This window comes from Colletes gigas, unplaced genomic scaffold (assembly GCF_013123115.1).
Source record: "Colletes gigas isolate AHSC1104 unplaced genomic scaffold, ASM1312311v1 Colletes_gigas_Sc00004, whole genome shotgun sequence".
Classification (NCBI taxonomy): domain Eukaryota; kingdom Metazoa; phylum Arthropoda; class Insecta; order Hymenoptera; family Colletidae; genus Colletes; species Colletes gigas.
Window position 1 is genome coordinate 4,292,121 of NW_025106633.1, and position 25,320 is coordinate 4,317,440.

Sequence of the window (25,320 nt, forward strand, 5' to 3'; positions counted from 1 at the left end):
GTAAATTGTTTTTTGAAATTCGTTCCAGTGGGTGGTCCGCTAGCGATTTGCAAGCAACGTTTTGGCGCTCTTTAATTTGTTTCGTGACGAGGAGAGGATTCGAAAATGGAGATAGGCGAATTGTACAGGGTGTCTCGTTTATCTCGATCACTCGAGGCGTCATCGTTCTATACTAGAAAATAATACTTTCCAAAAAACGAGGTAAGATTTTTATGAACTCAAAGGAAGGAATACCGATGAATTGAAAAAAGATGAAATCGATGGGTCGAAAGAAGCTGAGAACATCGTTTAATGAAAACCAAAGATAAATTGACAACAACATGATTGAATTGTAAGAAAATTAGGTGAATCGATATAGGAGGTCGTCGATGATTTTTATGGTCCAAAAATGTGATCGTAAGGAGCCTATTCTCTTCGGGAATAGAGTCTGGTTCTTCGCTCGAGGAATCTTCCTTACGAGTGGAATATCCTGTACATCGAAGCGCGTTAAGCGAGGCGTGTGCGAGGCGTGTGCGAGGCGCTATAATCAATTCAGTAAAACCCAGCGGATCAAAGGGGAGCGCGAGCAAGTTTCGGAGCGAATTGATCGGTTACGGGGGTGGTGGTTGTTGTGCCTAGGCGAGGCTGGGAGGCGTTAAATTATAAAGCGGCTGATCGCGAATTGGCGCCCGGGCGCGCAAACATTGCGTAATGCCGCGTAATAATTGAAACCGCAGCTCTCTGTGCAGCGCGTTCATCTTTAAACGCGGTCGATGGCGATCGAATTTAACGTTCCGTGCCGCGCGAACTGAAATCCACCGTCGAGGTCACTTTAACCGACTCGCCGCGAGGTTTCGAAGTCTTCGTCGCACGCTGCAACACGTACACATTTGTTCTTTGTTGCTCGAGAAAATTCTACGTTTATTATTATTATTATTATTTGTATTATTATTTGTATTATTATTATTATTATATTATTATTATTAGTATTAGTATTAGTATTATTACGTATCGCGTACACACGGCGACAGAAATTCGTGCCCAGTTAGAGAAATGTGGTCAGTTCGATGCTACACTTGCTCCTTTGAGTGCGCAGAAGCATCGTGCCGCTGACCTCGCAGGGAAACGGTCCCCCGATAGTGATACAATAGTTTTATTATATCACAAATACTTGTGATGCATGCTCAAAGTTGTTTTTTTTGGAAATGAAACAATTTGGTAAATAATAATTTATTCTCTGAGTGGGTTAACCACTCTTTGTTTCGATCTGTTCCGTTGCGTGGTCACCGGCCGAATGACTCCGCGCATCCGTGCCGCGCAGCAGCCACGCCCTCAGCTCGCGTGACCATCACGTGACCGAGAAGGAGAAGGGGCCACGAGCCTCGCGGTCGACACGAACATCGCTCACCGTGACTGTACGTTGTTCTCCTACCCCTTACCTCCGATTTGAATCGTAGAATTCGAAAACTCGTGATTAAACGTTACACGATTAACGGTGTCCGTCCCTACGGTAAACGGCGTGCCTATTTAATAGGAAACATGATTCGGTTCGCGGTGATTTCGTTTTATTTGTCGGTGACGGTTTCTCGACCACGCCACCTTGTACTCGTGCTCGTTTCCGAGATCCCCGTCCTCTTCCTACGATTCGTGCATCGATGTGCGTATATAATATCGTACAACGGTTACGTATTCTTACATGCAAGCGACGTTGGTTGCAAGCCGCGCCGAAAGTTTCCGTACCGCGGCCTCGAAACTTGCTGTTCCGTTCGCTCGACGTATTCTTCCCTTATTCTGTTATCTTTTCCAATCCCCCGGTCCGCCGGTGAAACTTTCCACCCGATGTCGTATCTCGGGATCCCTGTATTTCAACAATTTCTGAAACTTCTTTCCTCGCCTCGCGCGCTCCGAATCGAACACCAGGTAATTCGAACGACGTCGGACCAAAGAGAACAACGAGGGGGTTTCTCGGTCAGCCGCGGGTCCCGGTCGACAATTCTATGCACCGACAGCCATGTTTTTTTTTTGCTCGTCGGAAACGAAAACTCCCGGAACGGCCGCCGCGCGACGTATTATATACACACGCATACGCATTACTATACATATCTACATTCACATCGATAATAATGGATTGTCGCGACTTTTAATTTACATTCGGACCGTGCGCCAGCTGTCCGAGGAACTTAGAGAAGGAAGAATGCCGCGGGTCTCTCTTTCGTTTCGTTTACTTCCCTCCGCGTAAGGACGAAGGCGAGAGGAAACATCGATGGAAAGATTCGCGAGAAACACTAGACGCGGAAATGTGGGCGATTTTCCAGGGACGGATCACGGAGAACGCGAGTCTTCGCATCGAGTGGCATGTTCCTTTGAGCGAAACGCTCTCAGAAATATCTCTAATAGTTTTTGTACACTGTACAGTGGGCGACAGAAACTCGTTCAAACTCATGGCGCTGCCCCCTCTCCTCGACCCGTCCCACTGTCGCGCATGCTCAGCGCGCGACGGCTGCGCAGTGTCATTACGCCGCTGACCGTTCGACTGGACGGGCCGAATCGTCCGAAACATTTTTTTTTTCGTAGCGTTTTGAGAGTGAATTCTGGTACATGCAGATTCACTTTTTAATTAAAATACATTTTAAATATCGAATACTTGTATTATATATTTGAGGTGGGGGTTTTAGTTTGCACGAAACTAATAAAATCTGCGATTGTATCGTTACTATATGTACCGAATATTGAAATATTGAAATAATGTTTAAAATATAAATAATTCGGGAAGTACAAACGTTTATTGAAGTTTCGAAAGATGGGTCCGTCTTGTCGAGCGTTCAGCGTCGCAATGATTCATTTGAACAGAGAAGGAGAGGGGATAACGTCGAGTGGGCAGTATGCCCCAAAGTCGGCACGGATTTCAGTCAGCGTGCACAATAAGTTCGGATCGCCACGTAGCAATTTCCTCGACTACGTCGAGTTGCCCGCGGGGGTTCCGTTCGTCTTCGACGGTGTCATCGTGAATTAACAACTAGTCGGAAGAGGTATCCGATCGAGGGAGAAGCCAGCAGTCGCTGAGGCGGTCCGGGACACCTCACAGAGGATTCACGAGTACCACGATCGAACCGTGTCCCGAACTCGTTTTCGTTTCGAGCTCTCCGTGACTCGTACATACGTTCGTTCGACCGCCTGCAGACCGGAAATCGGTCGTGTATAATCGGCGAAACAAATATAGCGATCTCCTTGGGTCAGTTTCTAGCGATTTAGAAGATCGTTCTTACCGCTCGCCAGATTTCCAGACCTTTGATTTAGGAACCATCGATCCTCCGTCACTCCTCGGTTTGATCAAGGTGGCAAAAGGTAACCATAACCGTTGAAGGTCCTAGCATTCAAAAAAGATTCCACCTTCACCCTATATCGTCCGCGTTCCGCGTTCTCTACGAGACAGCTATAGTCGTTCCAGCAACTATACACGCCTATGGGCACGCTTAACGCGCTAGTGGTCAACCGGAATCCCATATTCCAGAAACTTCTCCGTGTTTCCGTCTACGACGTTAGACGGAACTCGACGATCCCGTTTGGCTAAAATTTCGCCGCGTACGCGTCTCCGCGAACGCTTCAGCTGGGAGTCTTTCCCCCCCTGGACGTTTTCGCGCGGTCGAATCCTTCCATCGACAGGTCACCTCGTCTTCGTCGCGAAGCGGTCACGCGCGATCGATCTCTCCTCGCGGTAGCCAGAATCCGTTCGGAATTCGAGGAACAGTCGATGAACGACCTGGTTCACTTAAACAGTATCCTGCGGAACGCGCGTCGGAAGTCCTTGTTGAATACGGTGTAGATGAAGGGGTTCAGGGCCGAGTTTATGTAGCCGAGCCAGAAGGATATGACGAACGCCATCGTGGGTATGTGGACTTCGTTGAACAGAGGCTTCACGATGTAGAGGACGAAGAACGGCAGCCAGCAGGCGATGAAGCTGCCCATTATGAAGCCCAGGATCAGCGTGGCTCGTTTCTCCTTCTTCCTGGCCAGTCTCCTCTTCTCTCTCTCTGGGTCCCGGGGTTTCGAGGATTTCGCCTCGGCGCTGGCGCCGTCCTTCGCCGACGGACGCCCCACGTCGCCGTGCTCCCTTCTCAGTTTGCCCAGGTTCCTGCGACCGAAGATCGGTTGACACAGACGAAGCTTCAACGGTTTCACGACCGCGCACCTGGACACTGCGCCGCTGTCCGACGACGACGGGTCGAACTCGGAGACCATGTCCACGTCGATGCCGACACTGGGCGCCCTGCACCGCGACGGCACGCTCGATTGCCCGTCGCCGTTCACCGACAGCGTCGCCTTCAGGCTGCTCTTCTGCATCGGCGCGGGAATCGCCACCTGCGGACGAACAATCACCCTGGTCAGCGCCGATTTTAAAGATAACGATCAAAGACGCGCAAAAATCTGCGATATACGGGGTGTCCAACCACCCCTTGTAAACATTTTAATGGATGATTACAGAGGCCAACATAAGGAATTTTTTTCTCGAAAGTGCGTACGATTTTGAGGGTATATCTATTCACCAAAAATGATTGCAATTGACCCCTGCAACTAAAAATAATTTTTCCCGAACGATTTGGAATTTTTTTTTCCGTCGAAAAATTTCACACCTTCTCGAATTTTTTTCTCGAAAGTGGGTAGGATTTCGGGGGTATATCTGTTCACCAAAAATGATTGCAATTGACCCCTGCAACTAAAAATAATTTTTCCCGAACGATTTGGAATTTTTTTTTCCGTCGAAAAATTTCACACCTTCTCGAATTTTTTTCTCGAAAGTGGGTAGGATTTCGGGGGTACATCTGTTCACCAAAAATTATTATAATTGACCCCTGCAACCGAAAATAATTTTTCCAAAACGATTTGAATTTAGGCACCTAACCCCTGTCGATTTTTCTTAAAAATTCGTTTTTGAGTTTTAATAAATTTGTTTGACGCTGTACAAAAAAGTTGTTTAATATTGTTTTTGTAGGTACCCATGAGCTCTACTTCAGAAAAAAGTTTCATTGAAATATATTCACTGTTGTAGGAGTTATGGTCGTTTGAAAATTGGACTATTCTTATGGGGGTTTCTTTATTTTACGGGGTCAAGGAACAACTTTTCAACTATTTTTGGAATTTCTACATATTCTCCATTAAAATACGCGTTGTTTGCCTCGTGAAACATTAAAATCCCCCAATCCGTTCAGGAATTATGACATTTTAAAGATTCGCATGAAATTTCAGGGAAACATTCATACCATATGGTCAGACAATACATTTTCGGTAATGAATTTTTTTCTCGAAAGTGTGTAGGATTTCGAGGGTATGTCTATTGACCAAAAATGATTGTAATTGACCCCCGCAACCAAAACTAATTTTTTCACAACGATTTGAAATTTTTTAATTTAATTTCTTAATAACCTTTTAACGAAGCCTAGATCAAGAAATTGACATTCTTGATTTTCATCTTCTTTTGGCCTCTAGAATCTGCCATTAAAATTTTTCCCAGGGGTTGGCCGAACGGACGCAGCAAATTCGCCGACCCGAGTTTCTCATTGCAAGGAAATTACTTCAAAGCGACCAGTCTGGGAAACTAGGAAAGTTGGTGAAAAATGATCCCAAGCGGGCAAGTCCTTTCTCCATCGAAACTAACGCGAAATGACTCTTGAAGTGTACGCGTCAGAGGGTCGGTTTTCACGAATTTCACGTAAAAACTAGACGTAATACAACCCGCGTGATCTGCAGAAATTAAATCCTCGGTAAAAATGGTCCCGCGCGGGCAGCACTCCAGCATGGTGATTGACTTGGGAACGACTCTTCAAATACGCACGTCGGAAGATCCGTCGACGTTCTCGAGGGGAAACGTAACCCAAAGGGCCTGACGTGTGAAAACCGAGTTAAATCCCATCGTGAAACCCAAAGCAATCGAAAAGTGAATAATTGAGCGTCGGTTCTCGAAACTGACTTGGCCAATTACACCGAAAAGCAAGCGTCGTTCGTCAAACAGCTCGTCAAACCCAACAGCCGGAGTTTATTGATACGACGCGTTTGCGCTTCCGGTCGTCGCCTTGTCGTTCGAAAATTCCGCTCGATGCTGGAAAACATTTTTCCGGGGCGGGGTCGTACGGAAGATAAAGACGACGATTCCCGAGAACTGAGGGACTACCGATCCGTATGATTTCATAGTTGAAGCGTGTGCCTCGGAATGGGATCTCATAAATGTTCACTTACGAGGAGAAATGTCTACTCGTGCCCGTCCCGCGATCGGTTCCTCGATCGAAAATAATATACCATATTTCTGATGGAAGGTCCTCAGAATGCACTCTAATTTTATTGGCTAGCACATCGCGTGCAGTTTAGGCGCATCGAATGTAGCAATTTCGAAACGATCGAGCCACCTACTGGTATCTCGGATAATTTCGTTCTACGGTTAAATCTACAATTTTCACGATACCTATTTGGCAAATGGTATTTCATCCATATTAATAGCAATCCTCTCGACTGTTCTTAAAGAAAATATCCGATAATATATATTTCGTCTCCACCAAGCCTTCTTCGAGTTCTTCGAGGAGGTTTTTAATACAACGGAATCATCCGGAGTTTCCCCTAATCGATCCCATCCCGTTGCTCGAATAATACGAATAACGTCGCGAGATCGTACCTCCGACCTGCGAAGCCATCGATTCGATTCCATTTGTAGGACGCCGTGGATACTGAAATCCAATAGCGAATTTCTGATTTTGGGGATTCACCGTTTCCATTTTTATGCGCGGGAGGTAGGCTCGGTGGGCTCGAGGAAACTATCATCGAATAGGATGTGTTCACATTCCGAACGCGGAACCGAAGTTATCGGATAACTGCATTTTGAGCGCGATCGGGAACGCGGAAACAAATGTCCTCGAGACTGTGATCCACCGTTGGGGTTTTGAAAAAGGCGCTTAGGAACGGCTCGATACGACATTTTTCCAGTTCCGGCTCCGATGAAATTTTACAAGAGAAAACAACATTGGGAAGATATCCGGAATCTCAAACTATTTAATCAAATATCTCGAAAGCAATAGAGATAGAAAAATACATTTATTGGTAAAAATGGCCCCCCTCCAAATGGGGTGAAGTTTTCCTCTTGCAAACTTGTAATATTCAAGAACCAACATCGGAAGATTTCTTGCCAATAGAAAATGGTAAAAATGGTCCCCAAAGAGCGTACTCTTTGTTTCCCCCCGATCAATTCATCGCGACGTCGAAGATCACCTGTCGCAGGGATCGTTGGTGCGATTTTGTGGTAGGAAAGGAGGGACGATGGAGTTAATTTTGTGAACCTTGAGCGTGTCCTTCTCCTCCAAGGGTATGCTGTTCCCTCCGCCAGGATCAGCCTCGGACGTGCTGACGTCGCTGGCGAAGTCGCACGTGACGATGGGTATTTGGACCGGCTGGTTCTCGATGGTGGCGACGTTCTCCATCACGGATCCCGGTGGTTTCTTAGTCTCCGTGGCCGGCGTGCTCTGTGTGAAGCTGGTCTGCCTGACGTCCGGCGACTCCGGCGGCGCCGCCGTTCGGCGTCGCGGCTGCTTCCGGATGCCGCGTCGCGCTCTCGCCTTCGCCGCGAAGTATATACGTATGTACACGAACACCATGATGCACGACGGGATGTAGAAGCTACCAAGAGCTGAATAAAGGACGTAGCCGATGTCCTCTGAAAGCTGGAACAGAAACGAATGAACATTGAATGGCCCCTTTGTTGGAACGGTCCCTTTGTCTCTGCGCGGAGAATCGAAATAATTTATCGTTTGATACTTTATCGCGACGCTTCGTTACTCGGGAACGGACGAGCAATTTATTACGAGGCGTCGTCACTTTTTCCCGCGTACAATTTTACGGCACTTTGAGGCCCTCGAGGATCCTGATTTCCTCATCCTCGATCCCGCCGTTGCCATTTGGCTCGCGTGTCTTTCGATCTATTATAGATAGAAGTTGTGTACTTTTTTATCATAAATTGGGTTTCTAAGAGTTTCCACGTATCCAAAGTTTAATTTGTCCGTTTCTACAATGACCGGGGTAAGAAATTGAATGAATTCTGCTGGAAATTTCGAACCCCCGTTCAGTTTCGTCGTAGCTTCGGATTATTCCTATATAGAATTTGTCGTGATTCCCGGGGAAGATGAAAAGTCGCGGAGACGACGAAAATTATGTACGACGCGGGTCAATGGAGCCCACCGGTCGTAGAAATTATCCCCGAGTCCCCTGCACGCGTTGCAAGTATAACAGAATTAAAAAAGAGGAGAAGGAAAAAAATTCATTTCGCCGGTTCGGTTGATACCTTCAAAGGGAATCTATTTTCCCGGGGGGCGGAGAAAGTTGGTCGTCCAATTTAACAAAATATAGGATTACGGTTTCGTGGAACCGGAGCGCCGGTCGATTTTTTACGAGCTCCTTTGCGACCCACGCGACCGGAGAACATGCTGAAACCGATTCGCGAATGAACTTCAATTTCAGCGAAGTTTCAAATGGAGGGTGGACCGTCGTTGCCATAATACAGCGTGGAGAAAAGTGAAGAGTATGATTGCCGGTTCTAATACTCGATCGGACGGCTGGGACCTTTAAATGTCATTTCTAAATACGGTGAATAAAAATGGACGCAGTCTATCGATTAATTTTAAGAATTCGGAGCCTTGGAAATGGCGGATAAAAATAGAAATATCCTATTTTCGACGAAACGAAATTCTCGACGCGATTAAAATTAAGATGATAAATTTTATTTGTTGATCGAGGGTTTTCAACCCTCGTATTGGTCTCATCGCGGGCGGTCATTTCTCCACGCTCGAGCCATTAATTCGTTGGGTCTAATTAAACTTGTTGAGCCCTACTTTTTACGGTTTTACGAACTGGGTTACGCCAGCGTCGGGTTCGAGTCCGCTCCCGTCGTCGAGGACCCCGGACTACGTGTGCGCGCACGTTGCCGTTTAATTCAATTTAATTTACGACTACGCAGCGCCGCGAACTCGCTGGAACGGAACGGGCCACCGCCTCTGAACAGAGCACATTTGATTCCGCGTAATAACTCCTTCGTTTCGCGTTCCATTTGCATTCGAATTATTAACGATACGAGACGACGTTAACGACGACGCGAACGAAACGACGGCCACGCCCGTTTATTTATTAACGAACGAGGCCGCCACAGTTCTCGTGCCATCAACGGGAACTACGTTCACCCCGTTTATTCGATTCGAATTTAAGGGAGTTATTCATTTATTCGTGCACGGTGAATCACGGCGATAACAAACTTCAGATTTGAATCGACATTTCTGAAACTGCTGCTCGCGAACCCTTGGCAATATAAAGGTATTGTATCGTATAATTTGTATTATCGTTACGTGTGCTTTAAACTAATTTCATCCCAAAAGCTATAAATAATAAAGATGTTTAAGTGACCCAGTTTAAATGCCCCCGTACAATGGAATACAGAAATGCTACTTGCGATGTTTCATACGCGTTGAAAACATCCATTAAAAAGTTCCCTGTTGTCGGCGGTGAACGCATGCGAAAGTAAACTGAAAATAAATCGAATTAAAATTTTCTGCCGTCATATTTTCCATTTTACGAGATGTATTTATTGGTGCATTAAGACTCGACGCCTTGTAAAATTGGATGTTTTCGTTGAAAATGTTACAGGTTGCAATGGCTGTTCGTTGTGCTATTTGGGTTAGGTTTGGGAATGTTTGGGAGCACCGACGTACGATATTCCGTGATCTGAGAATTAACAGAGAGTCATTTCCGTCTCATAAACTAGATCCACGTCAACGCTGACCGTTTCTCTGGCGAGGATTCATTATTGTTCCACGGGACAGTCCAGACACGCCATAAATAGGATCCCCCAAAGTAGAATGTGATAAGGTTTCTAATAGTGTATCTGGCGATCATGGGTCCGTTGTCAGTGTAGATTAATCCTGCAGGGAGGTCTACTTTGACCCACAGGATTCTAGATTGGATTCTAGGCGAAGATAAACTTTATTCTTATCCGTACGAATATTCCAAACAACGAACAGAAGATAGGCAAAATCAGAATTCGAATTAATAGCAAACACAGATTATTCTAAAAATAGTAATGGAATTATATTCCATAAATAAAGATTTGGTCTCAAATAATAATGAATAAAAAATATTTGCAATTTATAAAGTGTAAGGATCTTGACTAGTCGTAGGTTACTGCGAGTTAATTCTAAGTAAATTTCAACAATGGGATTATCTATGGGGCCATAGCGATCGAATCGTTGTTCCAACACGATTCCCCGTTGTGTGTCTTTTCGAAATAGCGCCGCACGATCGAGTAAATTTCGTTCCAACTCCCGTCTCCCGACGAGTTTCGCCGTCGTTCGAAGTCTCTTGTGAAACGATTAGCACGTATAAAATTTAATCTCTCGTCGGTGGAGGTTTAATTTGCCCCTTTTCGCGGCCGCTGGCCGTTTTCCTCTCCTTTCATATCGCTGGTTAGCCGGGTCGGTCTCCTCATAAATGTGGCATCCAGTGGACCGCTTTTTCTCACCCGAGCCAAGAAGATTGAAAAGGAACGAAGGGTGTGGGTGGACGGGGGGATGGGCAGGTGTACCGCGTTGCCGCGCAAACACGCGGAATAACGAGCAGTTCGGGACGGGAATTTATGAAAGCGCGAAAGCCAGCGCGTGCCCGGCCTCGGAGAACTTCCTTCTCTGCCACTTTTAACGAGCCCGGGGGCGCGGAAGATCGTCGCGATTTATGGAGACAAACCCGCGATCTTCTTGCCTCGCGTTAGGGATAATAGAGAGAAGAAATTCATGGAGCACTGACTCCACCATGGCACGTACAAAACTTGTGGGCGCAATCGTACCTTTCCAAGCTTTATTGCGACGCTTCGACTATTTACTGCGCTGGAGTCTCGTCAGAAATCGAGCCAGAATCTTTCGACTGCTCAAGACACGATCCCCCATCGGTTTAAAAAGGCTTAAATGGGGAAAGAAATCGAGAGTCGGGGGATGTATTGCAGGGAGTTGGAAAGTTGACACCTGGAAAAATCGATGAGCTTATTTAGTCCGGTGTAAACCTAAATTTAGCATACGCGTTCTTTGTATTGATCATTAAAGACGAGGGCTTCAAGTTGCTTCCGTGACAATCCAGGTGCCAACTTTCCAGCTGTGCACAGTAGATCTCTTAACGAGTAATTTAATTTAAGATTTCTTGTAATTCATTTCTCTTTATTTTACTGTAATATTAATTATTATTCGAAGTAGCCTTCAACGTAAAACATTTCTTTTCACCTGATTTAATTCATCATTTTTTTTGCAAATTTTACCTTTCACACGTGCTCTTCAAATAAACTAGAAACTCTCTCGTTTCTTTCCAAACGTTCAATAATATTTAACTTCCCTTCCACTGGCAACTCTTTGCCTTTCGTTGCTCGTAGAGTAAATGAAACGTGTATTTTTAACTATGTGTGCTCGTCTAATACTTGCGAAACACTAAACTGGGTCACTTGAATCATACCGTAGAGGTTAGTGGAATTATTAACGTGAAACAAATAGAGGTTTCGGAGACGCATGCAGCCAATTTCAACGTTTCGAATTTATAGGAAACCATCTTGCTTGGTACACATTCCTCGCGTACGTTTCTCTTTTGTTCGAAGAACAGTCGTCAGAAAATGTACGAATTTCTAATTCAGCTTCGAAAGATATTTCGTGACGACTGTTGTTTCACAGCATCGACCGATTGCAAAGGGGCGAAAGAAAAAGGCAACCGGAAGCTACGTCAAGCGTCGACCGACCGCCGTTCGTCCCTGTGCATCCTACCGCGGGAAATTTCACGGTTCAGGGCCGTTTGTTGTTTTTTCACCCTCGAACCTCGCGTTTACACTCGCGGTTTTCTTAATGAAAAATTCGTTTCGCTTTTTCCTCGAAACGGGAAGGACAGGCGCGACGCACGCGTGAAATAATAAGCAATCTCGAGCGGGGCGGTTCAAAATTCATAAAATCATGAATAGCAACGTTCGTTCGAGTCGACGAATTGCATCCAGGACTGGCAATTTCCGCTGAAATCGTCGCGGTTTAATTTACGCATCGACTGTTAAGCACCATTCAACTCTTACTTGACTATACTGGTAAACGTGTATATTCGATACTCATCGAATAAAAATAAAAATTTCAATCACAATTAAAATTCCTGATCACTTGACTCTAATCATGTTTGGTCAAGTTTGAGCAACTCTGGAGTCTGTTAACCCTTTGGACTCTTCAACTTTCTTACGAAATAGATAGTAAATACTTCAATCAAACATATATAAGTCCTATATAATCATTCTAGAGCAATAATATCGCTGTACATTCTTAGAGAGTACATCCAAATTCTTTTCAAAGGGTTAAAATATATAAAATGTTTATAAGTTTGCTTATAGTTATTCGAACTTGTCGCGCGATAGAAAATTTCTTCCCGGATACGATCCACCGTGGTCTTCCTTTTCCCCGGCTGGTGCAATAATAATAATAATTGGACAAGTTCGGGGAAGAATCCACGGAACGACGCCATAGATCGACATCGTCCGAATGGCGGCGCGCAAACTTGGCTATTCCCGAACGAACGACGCCGTCGCGTTCCTGAACTCGTTTCATCGGGAAAACGGGGGCCGTTTGCCAGCGATTTCAATTATGAATCGCTGATAAACGACGCCCGGACGCGCCATTGGCTTCGCGAGACATACGACGCGGTTCGAACGCGCGTCCTTTGACCGTTTTATGGGGTGATCTCGGAAGTGCTTATCGTGCTCGGCGCGACCGTCCTCCATCTTCCAGCTTCCGAATGATCGCGAATTTCTTCGACCTTTATCCCCCCGTGTAATCAACATTTTCCTCGTTTTCCGCCGCGTTGGCCCTATTTTCACGCAATTCGACCTCGAACCAACTCGAAACGGGGCCACAAAGTCTGCCTTGCAGCAATTTTCCAAATGTGTGAATTTTGATCGAGTATTTTAATTCTAAAAATCTAGACTCGAACAAGAATTAAAATACAAGATAATTACCACGTGAAGAAATTGTAATATTTACTTTTCTCACTCCTGCAAAGTTCACATCTTCACAGTTCTATCGCTTCTCCTGCTACATGCGCGATACATTTAAATCTTAATGGTTACTGTCTAAGAACGATGAGAAGTCGCGTTTCTGGAAGAAACATCCGTGGTTCAAACGCTCTCTGATGTCTTCTATTTTCGTGGAAGTTTCTTAACCCTTTGATTACGAACGAGTTTCAAACTAAAAGCGCTCGTTGCGCACAGAACGACACAGACACGAGTCTATGCCTAGTTACGAGGGCGTTTTACGCACCATAGACAGAAATTCCTTGCACGAAAGTGTAATAGGGTGTTTCTGTAGCTCAAACTGAGTCGAAACTGTGGAGAAGATTTTTGTCGTACGAGCCTTCGTTTTCGAGAAAATCGAATTTTAATATTTCTCGATAACTGTCTGACTATGCCTCGATATTTCTACTTGCATTAGCGTTTGGGGCTCTTAATGCTAGCATAGAACATCTAATTTGCATTTATTATGCTGTTTCCTTACTAGTTAAGACCAGTAGAATCAGAAAATATCGTATTAGTATGAATGTTTACGAACGAGCAGAAATTCAAGTAGTAATAACCGATAATGGTCAGACGTGGTACTTCGATCGTACGTATAAAGGAGTATCAGGAATTGTTACAGGTAGATTTTGGTGAAACTTTGCATGAATATTGGTCCAACCTGTACCTTCTACACGGGCACAATAAATTTTTATCAACAAATCTTTATCAACAAATTTTCATTAACTAATTGAAAAAAAAATGTTTCTATCATTTTTCCTGTCGAGTATTTTGAGTCCCACGAGTCCTATAACGTCGCGAATTTTGTAGAAATTTACCAGAATGCTCCCGAGGGGATCTCGAAGGAAATACGAAAGAATGATGCTGCTGGAATCTCGAAGAAACTCGATTCCCTTATCAGAGATTACACGACTGCTCCCTTATTCGGTGGCTGATCTTTCTTTCTGCAGACAATACGGTCGGCTCGCGGCGCGCGGCGTCGGTTTACGCCGTGGATCCGCGAAAGCTGCTTCAATTAAGTTCACCGGAGCCGAAAAAGGCAGACGCAAGCTGTCCCGCCGTGGCCGTGTACCGAATATGCTCGCGGCCACGTTTTCCCCGACCCAATTAAATTTCTTTCCGCCCGTCCCGTTGCTTCTTTTCATCTAGATTCGGGAAATCGTGCTCTTTAAAGCGCGGCGTCAGCGTAAAGCCGAGAGAACGATTATATCTCCTGGCCGCGAAATAATTGCGTCCCTTCCGCGGACTATACGATCCTTTTTTCCTTTTTTTTTTTTCTTTCTTCGCGTTCTCCCTGTCGCGAACGTCCAACGAAAAACTTATGCTCCCCCGGAATAGCTTTAATTAAAAACAGTCGGGGCTCTACGGCCGCCCGTCACGGTCGCCATTAAATGTTGTTAAACGTTATCGCGACCGTGGACGAGCAATTTGGATTTTTAAAGGGCGCGCATACTCTCTGGCCCTGGCTTTCGCGATGATAAATTCATTCAAAGTTCACAGTCGAAGGGGAAAGTCCAACGTTATTCCTGAATTATCTAATTATCTTTTGGATAATGAACCTTTATTTTTCGATGTAACGTCGCCATTTTGCATTTGTCGGTGGACGGATTTTATCAGCATATTTGATAGGCTATTCGGTGCTATAGTTTTAGAACCTTTTATTTGATAATTCCAATGGCTGAGAATCAGAGAAACAAGTCGAATAAATAAATCCATCCTGGATTCTTTCCAATAAGGATCTGTCACTCTTCTGCAGAACAGATATACAGTTCTCCATTCTCGAAAATGAGGGATTAGCGATTCATCAGAGTGGTTTTTCATTCCCTTTCGATTTCAGAAGTTCCTTTGACGCCCCGATTGATGGATCCTTTGTGCCCCGCGGCCATTGTACCAGATGGTTCTCGCGACATTCGGTTTTCAAATGGAAACGCGAAGAAATTACTCTCTTTCTCGAACGAGTCCCGAAATGGAACGAACAGAGAAACCAGTCGACTAAAAATATAAAAAATAATTTTAGTTCGAATATCACGTTTCAAATATTAAAAAGAAAGGACTAGATTTCAACGAAATTCTATATTCAAATTACCTCTCGTACATTTTCCTGATATACATTTTTCATACAGGAAGCTTTCAAATAAATCTTGAGAGGAATCTGACTTCCAAAAATCTATCTTCTTCGCGGAGACAAAAATTCAATGAAATCTTATTCGTTGTATTAAGAATTCACACTATATTTTCACGAAGACGTTTATGAAAATGTTGTTTAAATAATTATTGTCTCTGGTCGAAGTGCTATTAAAGCGACTCGTCGGATAATATTATGAGTTGTTCGCGGCTGTTAATTTTAATACGAATACCCGTTATTTCTTGGCTGACAAGTTCCCGGGCGCCTCTCAGGCGGAGAGATTTCGAGCGTTTTAAAGAGCAAGGTCCTTCTCTCTAATTGCGTTAATATTTGGACGCCGCACGCGGAAACGGGGGAACGCGTTGGACGAAATTGGATGAAACAATATCCAATGGGGCAACGTTAACGATAATGTACTATTTTCAGCGTCGCGATGTTAACGCAGCTCTCCGGACGGTATTTACTGTATAAACTGTGGTATTCAAATCGCTATTCCACTGTTAGCTGCTCGCTGGACGTAATATTGCCTTAACACTCCGTAACGCAAATTATTTTGGCTGGTAACATTTATTTAAATACACCTAATGGTCGGACATTCGTTCGAAAAATTCAACCAAACCCAAATATGGTTTCACGAGCGTTAAAATCTTTTTCAGACAACTTCGGAGCTTCTCTTTTCTTATTTATATTTCCGAACAATCGCCAGTTGAGACGATGAACACTGGAGGGGCTCAGATAGGTTATTTAATACTGTAAAAAGAAGATAATAATTGACCCTCGTATCACGGTGATTCATAATAATGAAACCAGCACTTCTTCAACAGTCGATCGCGATACGCTAGACGGAATATCGATGCTCGACGCTCTGCATCGGGACACTTACGTTCCTGCTCCCCCCGGGTTCGAATGAAAAAGGTGCAGCGGGAAAAAAGATAGAAAGAAAGGGAAATAGTAGGCGAAAGAAACACGCGCGGGCTCTGAAGTACAATCAATGAGTCTGTCAAGCGCAGATGAAAAAGTGTTTGATATTGAAGTCGCCGTGGGGATGAAAAAGATGGTTCGTGGCAGAAAAGGCAGACTGCGGGACTTCTCCAAACAAATCCGTTGCGCGCCATAGTGTGACCTGGATTTCTATTTCCCCCCTCCCCCCTCCCTCCCCCCTTCCCTGCGTCTCTTCCATTCCAGTTTCGACGCTTCGCGCGAAGAGACGTTGCTTTTTCGACGCGAGCGTCCCTGTCTCCTCCCTTTTCCCGTCCATCGACACACGGACCGATGCGTCGCGACGCGCTGGAACGCTCGAAAACGAAAGTGAGATCGTCTGACGCAACCCTGAACGTTGACGTTCGCCTTTTCAGAAAGGATCGAACGCTATGAACCTTCCATAGGGGTGGTTAGAGAAAGTGGAAAATTTATGGTCATTTTATAACTATTTATTGTGTTTGATGTCTGAAGGTTTGGGAATTTCGAATTTATACGTAGGAATTATTTTATTTTAGGGGTTCCTTATTTTCACACATTGAATTTTCTACTATCACTTAGAATTTTATTATTTTGAGAGTAGATTTTTTTTTGCATAAGTGCTTCGATCGTCTATGGCCAGTATTGGCGTCCCGTAACTTCTCGAAATCGATACTTGTCCCGCAAGTTAATTTCGAGCTAATTTATTATGCGAGGCTGGCTTCTTTTGATCATCTTTTGTACGACGGGTAAAAATAATTACATCCGATATAACTCAGTTCCTTAGAAACTCAATACACGTTTGTCCATTCTGTCATATTTACGACTCCGAAGATAAATGGATTTATCTCGTAATTGGTTTGAATAAATTTCTGATGAATGGATGTCTTTCAAAATGTCCCGTGCAATGCTAAGATTGTTAGCGGTATCAAGCGAATGTTGTATTTATTCAACGCTTTCGACCTCGTAATTTCAGCAACTGCATAAAATTGTAATTACATTAATGCGAAGTGAATGATTTAAACAGTTTTGAAGGTGGAAAGAGTTTCATAAATATTTACTCGGTACGACTAACGATCTCAATATTAAAAACATATAATTACTCATCAGACAATTGTTCAAAGATATCACCAGGCATATTTGAACTACTTCGCTTTATAATTTTCTGGCTGTTTCGACCGTGTTCATATGTACTTTGAAAAATATTATTATACATATTAAAACGAAATTTAAAATTATGAGAAACTTTGTTACGTGTCTATACATTTATCGCGTTAAAGGTCTTGCATTTCACCGCTGGAAAGATGAAAGCATTTGTAACTGTCGGAGACGCGGCAGCAACCGTAATCCCTTAACGTCGCGAAATTCTTGAATTCGGCTCTTATTAAAAAATAAGTCACCGTACCGTAAACCTCGTTTCTCACGCGTTGCTTTTCGTAAGAAGCGAAATTTAAAACCTAATCGCGTTTAACGCCCAAACGCTCCATGTTTTCACGGTCGGAACTCGCTCTTACAAACGCAGCGATATTAACCCATTAAATGCCAAATTATTATTTGTTTCTGAAATCTGACGTTTAAAACGATTCTTATTCCGAGGCTACGACGTTTCATCGATTTTCGATGCGTATCGAGCTTCGATTTTCGACCTATCTATACATCGAATCGCGCGAAAGTTAATTGGCCCGCGAAAAGCGTGTGTCCGTTCGCGTCTCCGTCTGTGGAAATGATTAAATAATCGCAGGGATTTTTTTCTGCTGTGCACTCGACCACGAGGAATATTATTACGCGAGAACAGCGACGACGTCGCCTATTCTCGCGTAAAGTGGACGCACGTGGACCGGGCGCAGGCGATATTAAATTTCTCGCGCGTATCGCGTGCCTGTGTAACAATATCGCCCCGAGTCGCGGTCGAATTTGCGACACATTATGCGAAAACAATCGCCTCTCGTGCAAAAACACGCGTCTCTCGACGATACGAGTTTCCCCTTCGTTTATTCGCGAATCGAAATTGTTGATTCTACCTAAAAGATCTCGACACACTTTTCTCGATACGCGAATTGGAACTGGGATCGATCGAATAATTTTCAATTCTGGCGTTCCAATATTTCCTCGAACGCGAATAACGAGTAAAAAAAATTAAGAGCAATGGTTGACTTTACTTTGCCATAAGGAGCGTATAACTTGGACGAGCTTATGGTTGGTGATGTATCCAGGAAGGGACGTCGCTTCTGCATGATCTGCCGGAGGGTACAAAGTTCAAAGCATTGTTCCCTTTCGCTAGAGCACAAAGAGGCATAGCCAATTTAAAAGGAAGGTTAACAGAAGCAATATCGCGGAGAATATTAACAGAAGGTACTAAAAATGTAATTAAGAGAGGTGGAGAATGTGTTCGTAAAGTGGAAATTATATTGAGCACGCTGTGGAACCTCGTGCAATAGTGTTGCAAGTACAGCGAGAGTCTTGAAATTATTGCGACCCAATTGTATTATTATTCAACTACCGTATACTTTGGAAAAAGATATCACACGAACGGAACTATTGATGAATAATAGGATACAAATTAAAAATGGTATTTTAATAAAGACGTATGTAATTCCAATTGGGAAATATTTGTTGCAGACAAGCTATTTGCAGTGTTATAGCGTTACCTTGAAACCACAAAAATGTGGATAATGGGCTTTAGAGTCGACGTTAGGTTGGGTAACGTTTACTGCACGTGGCCATAACGGAATAGTTCTCTAATTGCTAGGAGGTCGTAACTTGCTTCTTAACTTAGCATACAAATTAAATTAACCTATTTCTGATACGAATTATCAAATAATAAAACTCGAAGCTGAAATTTCAAATTCGTTTCAACGAATGCTACCTTTGGAATGCATTTCTGGAAACGCGTATTCCCGGTCGAGCTAAAAAAATCCTCCCCCTTCGGACGCATAATTAGTCAGCGCGTCGGAGCTGCACGTCGTCATGGCAGTCATCGTGAAATATGAACGAATCGAGGCGCAGTTATTGGATTCGATTCGTTCTCGGTGGCCAGGACCGAACCGCGGGAAACACGGCCGCGTGTGCGCACCGAAAACGACGCGAGGGAATTCTAATGCGTCATCGTTACGCGCTGCAACGAATTAAACGTGTTCGATTAATCGTTTTCGCCATTCCATCAACGTAACTCCGGTCGACAACAATAATGGGAAAACGGAAGTATAGATTAGTCGCGCCGAGTTTAAACGAGCTCAGTAGGTCTGTTCTCGTCTCTGTAAGTCTGTAATTCAATCGTGCTTTATAATAGTCACGAAAATTCTATTCTGAATATAATATTCACCCATACAATCTTTATCTGTATGGAAATTCTATTCGTGGTTCTCCACTAAAAAATATTTTAAATTTTACATTTTATTTCTGACGGAGAATAAAGCAATAACGAATGGTGTGCATCGCGTGCAATTTTATTTTAAATTTATTTTATTTTTATTTTGAACAACGATTAGTCGACATAGCTCGCGCGAGAGGTTGACTCCGGAGTTTCTTTTTCGTCGATGGAAGAAAAATGGAGGAGGACGGTGGAGGGGGATCGATATCCATTTAACGAGCTAAATAATTGGCTTAACCGGCGGCGCGGCTAACGCAGTAAGCAAACCCAGATGTTTTATGAAAACGCGAGGCGCGCAGCCGTGCACGATGAACATCGGTTCGTTACGGGGCATTGTTTGCACGACTGAAATGTTTCATGAAGCGAATCCAGCGCCGCGGGACACGTGTATCACTTGTAAACGCGCGTGTCGCGCGAACGCCGCTCGTATCGCCGGACACCACCGGCTGATACACGTCGTTCTCTTTGCAGAATGTTCGCAAATTGTACGAGCAACTTCGCGCTCGAAACACACTGCCGGCTCACTTGAAGCGAAACACTCGAAATTGTTACGATTCTCTCGAAATGGCTGGAAGATACACGCTGCATCCAACAACGAGGGGAAAACAAACTCGAAACTACGATCTGAAAAAATAAATATACGAATATAGGTTCGAACAAGAATAAAAAAAAAAGCTACAGCGCCATACCTTTGAATATTAATGGTTAGTGTCAACGAACGATGGAAAGTCGCGTTTCTAGGAGAAACATCCGTAGTCCATATACTCTCAGACGTCTTCTGTGTTTGTGGAAGTCCCTTAACCCTTTGATTACGAACGAGTTTCAAACTATAAGCGCTCGCGGCGCAAGAGAACGACAGACACGAGTCTGTGTCTGGTTACGAGAGCGTTTTACGCACCATAGACAGAAATTCCTGGCACGAAAATGTAATAGGGTGTTTCTGTAGCTCAAAATGAGTCGAAATTGTGGAGAAGATTTTTGTCGTACGAGCCTTCGTTATCGAGAAAATCGAATTTTAATATTTCTGGGTAACTGGCTGACTATGCCTCGATATTTCTACTTGCATTAGCGTTTGGAGCCCTTAATGCTAGCATATTACATCTAATTGGCGTTGATTATGCTGTTTCCTTACTAGCTAAGACCAGTAGAAGTAGGAAATATCGTATTAGTATTCATGTTCGCGAACTAGTTGGAATATAAGTAGTAATAACCCATAATAGTCAGACATGGTAATTCGGTCGTACGTATAAAGGAATATCAAGAATTGTTTCACGTAGATTCTGGTGAAACTTTGCACTAATGTTGGTCCAACCTGTACCTTCTACACGGGTACAATAAATTATTTGCAATAAATTTTTTTCATTATGTAATTTAAGAAAAAGTGTTTCTACCATTTACAGGCTCCATTAGAGCTATGCAGATATTATTTCAGACACTTTTCGAACGTCACTTTCAAGAGACTTGCACATCTTTTCTGAGCTCAAAATTGAGTTTCGAGGAAATATCCAAAATTTTCATAAAAGATCAGGCGACAGTATTTAAAGGACAACGTTCTATTCCCCACAAAATGACTCTAGCTTACACGTTGGCAAAAGTTACCTCGTACGTTTCAGTTATTATACGTTCCGTTTATGCAAATTTATAATATGCAAGCGTCTCACAGTTTGGCCGTGCAGCCCAACGCGAAGCTGGAAAATATCGTTCGCGCCGTGGAGGTCCTTTTTCGACGAAAACGTCGCTATGGAATCACGATCGTCGCTACGTGCCCTCGCATACTCTCCGCCATTATTTCTCACCTTGTTCCCCCTATATAAATACTCGACACTTTGCACGGCCAAAGGATTAATTTTTATCCTTGCATTTTCTGTTTTCCAATGTGACTTGGACGAGAGAACAAGTCAATTTAAAATTATCTATAAAACTTTTGCACGCGTGGAGAATCGATATTTTTAGATCGAAAATTTGAAAAAAACTATACCCCTTGTCAAGCAAAGGAGTTATATTTAACGTTTTCAGTGATTGAGCGCGTTAACATTTACAAAATATTGAGTTGTTGATATAAACTTATATCTATTGTAGACTACCATCTTTTTGGAGGCCATCACATGGCGCCCTCTACAATCAATACCTTCTAGTTTCTTTAATTGTAATTATCCGTCTTGGTGTAATAGTTAAAACGCTAGTCTATCATGGCACAAAATTAGAATCCTGCATGGTAGAGTGTTTTCGAAATAACTATTCCTGAAAGTGATTTATTTTATTATGCAACATATCGGTAGAATGAAAACCTCCCCCGCCAGGCTCTGCGGCTGACCTATGATGTTCCACTTCCACTGAAACGATTCTACCGTAAAGATTGAACTATTTCAATGATTTGGTAATCGAATGAACCTCGAATATCGTTATTCAAATATTACACGAATATAATATTTTAAACAAAATAACAGACGTCAGAATGTTTCGGTATTCTCTCCTTTTTCCACCAATTAACTAGTGAAAAGTCCAACTTTAAAAATGGTTCGCTTTATCACCCAATAATCTAGTAAAATGAGCAGATCTCCGTCTGATTGTGTCTAACACATGATGTACTGCTTCCACTTCACAGTAGAGACGAGTATATTCTCTTTCTGGTTCATTATTGAGAAATCCAACTTTAAAAATAACTCAATAATTCATTATTATTAAAAAACCATCGTCTCCCTTGTCTGATCTATAGCGTGTCTACTGGCACAGTCAAATCCTAACCTCTCAGTACACGTATACTATAACCCAAACACTAAATTAATATCTAGAAGTAATTATTACTTTTATCGAGCCCTCTAATTTACCTTGCAGCTTTCCACTGGAAAATCCAGCTTGAAAAATGATTTATTTTCCGACGGAATAGAATGAAATCCTGCTTTAAGCTCGCGCTGGCACACAGATCGTCCCAGTTGTTTGACTCGAACTTCGCCATCGGATCACCCGTCACAAAAGAAAGAAAGAGGTCTGTAGGGGAAGAGGGGGGTGGATATGACGACCGAAATTCATCTTTTTCGGACGCTCGAACCGCATCGGCGAGCTTTTACTTCGGATTATTCGGTCACCCAGTTTTTGTTCGCTAAAGCGCGACGCTTGTGTTTCAAGATCGCGTAACGTAAGAGCTTTTACGTCTCTTTCTTTTTCATATTTTTTGATGCATCGCGGGCTGAATTTCGCGTCGCGTTTGGAAATTCATTCGCGAGCAGTTTTGGAGGGGGTGAATTACGCGAGTTGACGCGTTCAAATTCCTCTCAAAGGCGCCACGAATGAACGAGATTCTCGTCGCACGCATACATGTTTCACTAACTTTAACATTGAGCACTTTGAGTAAACAGCATAAATAATTATAGCATATCAAAGCATACACCGGGAGGCTCGCAATAATTGTTATTCAGCTGTTAGAAGTTCCAAGTTAATTTTTTATTTCCGTAGAGACCAGACATGGAATTATATTATCGACTGTCGTTGTTAACTCGGTGGATCCCGGGGCTTCCAATAAACGGTTTCAGTACGTCGAGTTTAATTTTTATTCAGAGCCAGGCTTAACACGCCCGGGAAGATTGAATTTCCAAGGGACGCACATTACGAATTGCAAACAATACCACGGCTGCCTTCTTTTTCGAGTTTCCCTTTTGCATTTTAAAAAGCCCCCGCGCACTCTTTCAGCCCGACCTTTGTAGATAATTTCCCGGCCTTTGTTTAACGTTACACGCGAGTTACGCGCGAAACTCGCGCGTTCCTATTATTTTCTACGAACGTGCTAAGCATATGCAAAGCGAGGAGGCGGCGTTTTTCGGCGACACACTCTCGACTAGCTGGAAATAAATTCTGTGGCGACGACGTATCGAGAACTAATTACATCGAGTAGACAACCTCGAATTTACTTAATTGGATCGATTCTCCGTGAAAAATGTGGGCGAAAATATATAATAAACTTTTCTTCCACGAGGCTTCGTTTTCGAGAGAATCGATTCTGAAAATTCATCAGACACGGTGCATCGATCAGGCGCGCCAAACAGATATTCGAAACTTTGACTTTAATTATCTCAAAAACGAGGCATTGTACGAATAAATATTGTACTATATTTTTGACTCAGTTTTTCATGTAGAATCACCCCCCTCCCCTGTATTTTAATATTTTATCCTAGAATATTTTGTGCTCTGTTATTTTCTAAATTACGTTGAAATTATTCAAACCCCTGTAGAAGCAACCCTCCAAAATAATGATGTTGTTTGCCAATCCCATCGCGATTCTCTCGGTCCCGGAAGCTGTTTCGCGCGTGCTGCAGCATAGTCATCGAGCTGGAATCGCCACGAAATTTTCGTCGAATAAACTGCTCGGAACAGCTACGGCCATACAAACGACAGATTACGGTGGCGCTACATGCACCGTTGTTTCGTGTTCCTAGACGAAGGAATTTAGGAGCCCGGATCCTCGAGTACCTCCAGCGTCGTCAGCGCATTTTTGCCAGCGACGCCTTTAAAGGACCCTTATCTCTCGCTTCGGTTAACATTTCCCGCTAGACTTGCAGCGTACACACTCGAGCTCCTCCCTTGTTTGTTATTAATTATTTTCCTATTTCAGAAATCTTCGACGCCCCCGAGTGCCTGATCGACGATAAGCTTCGTCGAACAATCAGCTTCCCCGGGATTTCGTGACTTTCAGTTTGCTTTCCCCCGGCACTCTAACGCTGCAAAAGTGTTTTCCTCCTCGTCGAGACTTTCAACCCTCGAGTTCGCGTTTACTGAATTTTTTAGTCCGTCGGGACGAAATTGTCCTTTGCATCTTTTTGCAAAGGGAGGATGTATTTATTTAGACGATGATTAATGCTTCCGTTGGAGAAATTATATTCCTTCCGGTCGACGACTCTTTTATTTTACTCTAAAACAATCACGAATCCTCGACGTTTATCTTAGTAAATATAATTTGAATGTCTATGAAAATATTTCAATGGAATTATTTAAAAAAAACAGAGTCGATCCAAGCACGATCGAGTATTATTTACGTGCAGGGTCAGTTCGAGCAATAAAAAATTATTAATCCGGAAAACAATGGAAACGAATTTGCGTGGAATGCGAGGGGAATATAAATACAGGACGTTGATTAACGGGGGTGTATCCTGTATATTAAACGTCACGAAATTATTAATTTAAAAATACCGCGTACGTTACCGTCGTGTCCCGAAAAGAGGAATTATGTCAGTCGCCGTTTCACGATTCGTCGGCGTTCCCACGTTAAGCATATTCGCCGCTGGAGCGAAGTCGTGAATTTTGCGTCACAAAGGGAACATTAAAAATATTTCTCTTTGAAAGACGACGGCTCGGGAATTCTTTTGATTTTCAGGTCTAATAAAAGCCTGGCTCGACCCCGTTAACCAATTTCTTCTACGATGATAGGCAAAGGGGTCTCCGTCGTCGTAGGTCAGACACAAATATTTCACCCTTTCACCTTCTTACGCGGAGGTCCCTTTCATCTTCCCACGAAACGCAAAAAGTTTATTTCGCGTGGGTCGTTCGTCGAAGTATTCCCCATAATTATCGCCGACATTGTATCCGTTTAAATTATTTTCCATCGATTTTTACGTCCTCGAAAACGGTTTCACAGCATCTCGAATTCATAATTTGTATTACACGTTTAAAGATGACGAATAATAATATTTGCTCGCTTCGATCAAATTTGAATATTTTTAGAACGAGCAAAACTATCATCAATATTGATTCACGATGGCAAATATCAGTCCACCATTTGTAAATATAATTTTCTTTGCCCGTGTA

General features: G+C 43.4%; 1 protein-coding gene across 1 annotated transcript in view; it reads right to left on the bottom strand.

The window, feature by feature from the left end:
* Nucleotides 1–3,744: 3,744 nt before the first annotated feature.
* The window catches only part of LOC122405192 (alpha-2 adrenergic receptor), a 145,684-nt gene continuing 124,108 nt past the window's right edge, over nucleotides 3,745–25,320 (bottom strand). Inside the window, exons 2-3 of the mRNA XM_043409737.1 lie at nucleotides 7,299–7,679; nucleotides 3,745–4,338 (exon numbers count right to left, since the gene is read on the bottom strand). Of these exons, the coding sequence (XP_043265672.1) occupies nucleotides 3,745–4,338; nucleotides 7,299–7,679 (975 nt within the window). The remainder of the gene's footprint in view (nucleotides 4,339–7,298; nucleotides 7,680–25,320) is intronic.